The sequence below is a fragment of the Limulus polyphemus genome, unplaced genomic scaffold, assembly GCF_000517525.1.
Source record: "Limulus polyphemus unplaced genomic scaffold, Limulus_polyphemus-2.1.2 Scaffold247, whole genome shotgun sequence".
Taxonomy (NCBI): Eukaryota; Metazoa; Arthropoda; class Merostomata; order Xiphosura; family Limulidae; genus Limulus; species Limulus polyphemus.
The window spans coordinates 776,644-784,170 of record NW_013665857.1 but is presented as its reverse complement, the minus strand read 5'-3'; the positions used below and the strand labels follow the sequence as shown (position 1 = coordinate 784,170).

The window sequence follows — 7,527 nt, the reverse complement described above, 5'->3', positions numbered from 1 at the left end:
GATAGCAAAGGCGATGAATTTTATAGCAAAGGTATAAATTCACGAAGGTATAACTTTTCATTAAAAAGGAATATAAATGCTTATAAATTTTCTCATTGGAGAGGAAAAACTTAAATAACAATGTATTGTAGCACCACCTCTTGCATTTATAGGATATTTAAGTTGTTTATGACACAACAGTCAGTCATATTTAGTATGTAATATGATATTGTCTCTTATATAATCTATTATTGTATTCGTATTCTTATGAATATTCCAGGAGCTTGTTGTAAATATGATAATAAATATACAAAAAATAAATAGAATAATAATAAAAACAATTACCATAAAATTCCGACCTGATTAGGACTTGAGATTTCTATATAATAGTCAAACACTATAACAATCGTACCACCCAGTCTTTACAATTAAGTGTTAACAAATAATACAAATCCCTAATGTAAAGTGTCATGTTATTGTGCTTTTTCCTACTATTGTAATCTTTCTCAAAACATGATGAGTTAGTAAATAATAAAAGTTATAAAAAATCCCTACTCGACTGAAATTTGAGCTCGAGACTTCTACTTGAAACAAACCACTGAGCCAATTTGGACGTTACCAACAGAGAGTCAGGTGTTACCGACAAATGGAGCATTACGACCAGAGAGTGGCTTTTATAATATATGTATAGATGTTTGTTTGTCTTTTAGGGCAAAGCTACACAGTAAATTATCTGTGCCCTGTCCATCACAGCGAGTCAAACCCCGAATTTTTGCATTCTAAATCTATAAACTTACCATTGGTTCATTGGAGAATATAATATAGTACTATAAAAAACTATTATTTTTTAGATAAAGGGTATCACTTTTAAGGTATAAAAACATTACAGTTGGAGATTTAGATACACATGTACAAATGCGATTACTAAACAGAAAATTGACAACAATAACAGTCAATGCACAGGAAAAAGGCTCTGACTGAAGTCAGTGGTATTGATAGTAGAGTATACTGCAGCCAAATGGTATCAATAAATCCTATATCAAAGAATCACATAAAGAAAAAACTGAGAGAGTCCCAAGAAAATTCCATTGTCACTCAGAGGGCAACAAAACTGAAACCCAAAATTAAAGCTAAAAGAAAAGTTAGGATAAAATGAAAAAAATGCTTACATTTTAAACATGGAAAATTAAAACTCGCAATTAAAGGACAAACCTAGAACTATTAGCACACCAGAGTATTAGGTGATATTTAGAATTAAATTGAAAGAGTAAGTATATTTTAGCCATGAGTATAAGGTGGCTGCTATGAGAGAAATTTGTTCTGAGATATAATTTCTGTACTATTTTTTTCTGTAGAATTTAGAAAATATTTTTTTTTTTACTGTTGAAGTAGTCAAAACTTTGTCATATAGCATGTAAGAGTATAAGTTTGGGGGTGATGTGTCACATGTAATGTGTTGATTTGAAACATGTGAAATTTATGGAAAGTATTATCATACATTATCAAGCGTAATATATCTAGGTAAAATTGAATTTACTTATGAGAAGTAAGTCACAAAATAACAGGAAATTTGACCAGGATATTTTGTACTAAGTAGTGCTAAATAACTGAGCTTTGAGAATGAATGAAATGAAGAAACTGGACACAAAGTGAAGCATGAAATAAACAATGTTTTTGAATATTACACTTCACACAAACACAGGTTGTGTAATTGTTTTACTGACATGGAGCGATTGCTTTCATTGGGTGTTATGTTAATCTTCAACTGATCAAACTAAATTCATCTAACAAACTATTTAGATCGAATTTTCCTTACTTCGCAAGAAATATTTACCCAGAGTGACTAACACACTCATTTGACTGCTCATTCTCATTCGAACATAGGTGAGGCAGTACCTCCAAGTATCACCTGAACTACCACTTAAGGGCACTCCTGTCGACATCTATGCACAACGCTGGCAGAATAGATGCAGTCTTATCAAGAATAACAAAGGCAAGTAGAAGAAAATAATTTCAACCCCTTCCTGAACAGAGTGTTACATGAAACCTGCACATATACAGAATATATGATAAATTCAGAATAAATGCTATAATCATAGAAGAAGATAGAAACCCATGGTGCATTATTATACCACATAAGTTATCACATAGTAATATTCTATTAGTGGTTTAAAGAAAGCTTTGTAGATCAGTAAGAGAGTGGACATTTTATAGCCCTCAGTGCGATATCCTATACATCGGGAGGGTCGTAACTAATTGTTATGGGCTTTTTTTTTTTTAGAATTCTATTGAAGTGTGAGTTCCAAGTGAACTTATGACTGAATGTGTCGCAAACTTCTGGTTTGTCTTTCTTCAATCTAGGAAATTTATTGTTTAAACTTTTTAGAAAACAATAATCTGTCATTGTTACACCATAATGTAATTTGGTTGAAAGAAGTCTGAACTCTGTTGTTTGCAAGTTAGGGGTTGCAAAATATGTTCCCTACTGCTTTGCTTGCTATTAAAGACAGGCTAAGCTCCAGTTAAGATAGTTTTATTTTTTGTAACAAGGTGATTGACTTATGAATTGAGTTATAATTGACTGTAGTGAGGATCAGAACTTTACAGGAGTTTAAGGGAGGAATCAACGATTTCCTGAAAAGTAGGCCCGGCATGGCCAGGTGGTTAGGGCGCTTGACTCGCAATCTGAGGTCGTATGTTTGAATCCCCGTCTCACCAAACATGCTCGCCCTTTCAGCAGTTAGAGCGTTATAATGTGACGGTCAATCCCACTATTTGTTGGTAAAAGAGTAGCCTAAAGTTGGCGGTGGGTGGTGATGACTAGCTGCCTTCCCTCTAATGTTTCACTGCTAAATTAGGGACGGCTAGCGCAGATAGCCCTCGTGTAGCTTTGCGCAAAATTCAAAACAAAACCTTAAAAAGTAAGGATAACATTATATGAACATAGGCCTGAAAAGGAAAGTTGTAAATAGAAATAGATAACAACCAAACCAACTTACTGAAAAAAAAAATCCTAAAATTAAGAACACAAATAACAATAGTACAGGAGAGAGGAAGAGGTATATTAAAAACTGACCCTTCCAGGTTGTCAAAAGACCTAAATCCTGATGATTAATCCAGAGTGAAAAGTTAAGGACAGTGTTGAAGGATCAAATGTTCTGTTGTTACCCGTTAGTTATGTTATGCTAAAATGAACGTATTCCGTAGTAGAAAACAAAAATGTTTTTGATAATTACGTGTAATATTTTTTGCTAATAATTCTATATTTTTTATTATATATATTTTATATCAACGTAATTGCCCCCAGTGGCACAGCGGTATGTGTTGCGGACTTACAACGCTAGAAACCGGGTTTCGATACCCGTGGTGGGCAGAGCACAGATAGCCCTTGTGTAGCTTTGTGCACAATTAAAAACAAACAAACAATGTAATTATTAATTTTGTATCTGTATGTATGTGTGGAATAAATATGCAGTTATCTTTATTAATAGTCAATTTCCATCCTTTTCATTCCATCATTCAAAGGCGCATTACTTATGCCGATTCCAATTTTCAAATTAAAGTTCAAATCGGGTTATATTATGCAGTTCGTTTGTATTTCAATAATAAAACTGTTTATTTATTCTTCATTAACAAGTTTTGATATTCTCTAGCTCCAGTATTTACCACTGGATACGCGACGATCGACTTTATTAAATGGTGTCTGTGATGTGTTTTGGTATATTGTTATGTCACAGATTTTCTTAGCTATACGTTTGCAATTTTCAGCTTAAAGAATTCTCGTCCTATGTTGGAATTTTTAGTTTGTATATAACGATGGATTTATACGCTGCTTTGAACTCGTGTACGTAATGTTTTGTGAATATTTTTATTCTCGTATAACTATTAGTATTAGTACTTCTACTTCTAGTAGAAGTTCTACTTTCACTTTGTTTTAACTTTAATTTTTTATTCTGCATTTAGTAACACTAACTTGGTAACAATAGTAACAGTTTAGATTTTACTTTCACCATCGACATTGGGATATTTACCAATCTCGGACTCAAGTGTTTAATAATTGTTTAAAAATAAGTATAACTTTCACTAAAAATTTCAGTATGTGGACTCATTTATCGAGTTCCAGTGCTACTTGTTCAAGTTGTCGATATTTAATTTATAAAGGTGGGTGTGCATGGACATCCTTGAAGTTGAAAGACCAGATGACCCTTGTTGTCTCTATGCTAAGTTATGTTATTACTTTTGGAATGACATGCTCTCTCATGCTGTACATTGATTACTGTGCTAAACTGGCAACTTGCAAGTTGCAGTGAGGAATGAGATAATAAGTTTATATATGATTAATGTGAGACTCTCTTATTAGGTACACTGATAAAGTTATTTGTAGTACAGATGATAGAAAGATTATAACTAGAATTTGCCTTTCAGATACTAAACTATAGAACATTAGAGAGAATGTTGACAATATAATTGTTAATACTATGAAAAATTCTCTTTTGTAATGTGTGTTGGGGCAAATGATGTTGAGAGTTGTAAAACAAAAGAACTGCTTAAAAGGTATAAATAACTATCAGAGATTTAGCAATAACATTTATATTACACAGGCCTACGAAGGTTTTATTGTCTTGAAATTTTTACATGTTCTACAGTAATTCCTGTACATTGAATCTGAAAATATCCATTTTTCTCCATCACATACAGAATTTTCACAAAACATCATATGTACTTTTACATAAGTGAATCATTTTCATTGAAATTGGGACACATTTTATTATGTTTAAAATGTTGACAACCACTAGCTATAGATTTCTGTAGACCAATCGCAATGTGAGTGTCTCATCAATTGTTCTAGAGCCCACAAGAAACACACCGTTAGTATATAAATAGTTAACAGGCCACAAGATGTGTCATTTCTGGATAGTATTTGTTTGTGCATGCACTTTGACATTATTTTTTTCCTTTTCAATATTATTTATTCATCACTATGACAACAAGGGGTTGTGTAAATGACCCAAACATATTCTGTTATATTTATGGTAAAATTGTTGTAAGGAAACAAAGGCAAAACATTACAGAGTTCCTCCAAAAAGCATATTTCGTGTATTTTGGAATAAAACATGGGGACCAAGACAAAGAGTTGAGACAATAGACTAAAGGTAAAAAAAAAAATCTTTGCCTTTTGGAATCCCAGTGGTCTGGCATGAGCCATTTTTGCTCATGTAACGTGCAAGGCTACAACACTTGAAATAAAAATTTCCTATTCGAACCTTCAATCTGCTATAAGACCTGTTGCTCATGGTCCTGATGTACCTGTACCCACTCCACCAGAGACTCTTGATACAGTTTCATCTGATTCTGAATATGATGTCAATAGAAATGATGATAGGGATTGTTTTCAACTTGAAAAGTCTGGTGAACCACAACATTTTACACAAGGTGAACTTAATGATTTGGTGAGAGATTTGGACCTTCCAAAGGATTCTTCAGAGATTTTGGGGTCCAGACTTTGGGCAAAGAACTTATTTTCTTCACAGACATCATTTTACTGGTACAGAAATCGTGAGAAAGAGTTTATACCATACTTTTCACAAGAAAGTTCACTGGTTTATTGCAACAATATTTCTGAATTAATACCAATGCTAGGAAGTACAGTCTATGAACTAAGTGAGTGGCGATTGTTCATTGATTCCTCCATAAGAAGTCTAAAAGGTGTTCTCCTTCACAATGAAGGAAACATACGGAAATCTCAAACTTCTTAATAAGGTCAAATACAAAGAACGTAGTTGGATACTTTGTGGAGACTTAAAAGTCTTTTGTATGTTGTTGGGTCAATAATCCTGTTATAGAAAGTTTCCATGTTTTTTGTGTGAATGGGACAGCAGAGCATGAAATCAGTACTGGATAAAAAAGCAATGGCCATGCAGAGTCAGCCTGATACCAGAATCAAAAAACATTGAACGTGAAAGTTTGGTTTGACACAAAGAAAGTCCTATTGCCTCCAGTTCACATAAAACTGGGCTTGATGAAGCAGTTTGTAAAGACCTTAGACAAAGATGGCAACTTTTTCGAGTATCTATGTAGGCAATACACAATTCTTTCAGAAGCAAAACTTGAAGGGATTTCTTTTGGGCCACAGATTAGGAAATTGACTTTAGATGAATAGTTCGAAAGGACAATGAGGAAAGTTGAAAAAGAAGCATGGATCACTTTTATAGATGTTATTGACAAATGTTTAGGAAACAATAAGGACCCAAATTACAAAAATATTGTCAACATCATACTCGATAAATTCAAAGAGTTGGGTTGTAATAGGAGCTTGAAAGTTGAGTTCTTACACTCACATATTGACTATTTCCCTGTAAATCTTGGTACCTTCAGCAAAGAACAATGGGAAAGGTTTCATCAAGACATCAGGGAAATGGAGAGGAGGTATTAGGGAAGGTGGAATATCAGTATAATGTCTGATTACTGCTGGTTATTGAAACAAGATGCTCCAGATGCAGTACATAAAAGAAACACCACAACACATAGTTTTGAGACTACAAGATGTAGATTTCACAAAAAGATCAGGATGAATGAGGATGCATATTTATTTGACATCAATGTTCTTCCCTTTTCTTCAGTTTGTATTTTTGTTAACAAACATAAAAATATAAAATGTTCATTGTGGTAAATGAAATATTAATTTGATCTAAGTAAGTTTTTTTTTCTGATTTGTAAAAAATCCTTATCTGATAGAAAAAAGTGAATATTATTTTCAAAATCTGCATATCTGAATTATGGAAAATCTGTTAGTAAAACCAAAATAACTTTTATGAAATTTAAATTTGCAAGCCTGTGTTTTCAATAGGTGTGTGGCCCTTTTGTAAGTGCTTCCTCAGGCTAATTGCAGGAATGGGCTATTTACATAACAGGATCCACAAATTTCACTCTCACTTTTTCACCTTGGATGTCTCCTGCACTATTTACAGGTTAATCTTCATCCCTGACTGCTACTTCCTCCCTATAACTTGAGATGGTTGGGAGGATGATTTGATGTCTTCTCCATACAACCTCCTTTTCTTCCCTGTATGATTGTTTGACATAGATCATCTCCTTTGTCTTTTATGCGCTATTCATTATCTCACTTCTACTACTATTTTTCTGGGCAATTTGCAATGTCTTTTCTTGTTGCTAGATTCCTCTAGTAACTTATCCCATTCCACTTTGACTGGATGGATTATACTCCTCATCTGGCTAGTTTATTCTCTTATAGGTGAGGATACTTCTCTTATTTTTTGTGTGACCTTTTTTTTAAGTTTGTCATCTCACAATTTCTTTTGCCTGTATAAGATCTTGTAGGCAGAGGTGTGGATGAACCTGACACATGAGTGTAACATTATTTATACCTTATTGCAGTTTCATTTCATCTATTCTGGGTTTCATCTCCCTCCGTGCCTGGCATGGCCAGGTGGATAAGGCGCTCGACTCACAATCTGAGGGTCGCGGGTTCGAATCCGCATACCACCAAACATGCTCGCCCTTTCAGCCGTGGGGGCGTTATAATGTGAC

At 33.8% G+C, this 7,527-nt stretch overlaps 1 protein-coding gene across 1 annotated transcript in view; it reads left to right on the top strand.

Moving 5' to 3' along the window:
• Positions 1–3,661: 3,661 nt before the first annotated feature.
• LOC106478765 (cysteine protease ATG4B-like) overlaps positions 3,662–7,527 on the top strand; it is a 52,750-nt gene continuing 48,884 nt past the window's right edge. The window contains exon 1 of the mRNA XM_013939327.2: positions 3,662–3,823. Within this exon, the coding sequence (XP_013794781.1) occupies positions 3,796–3,823 (28 nt within the window). The 5' untranslated portion in view covers positions 3,662–3,795. The remainder of the gene's footprint in view (positions 3,824–7,527) is intronic.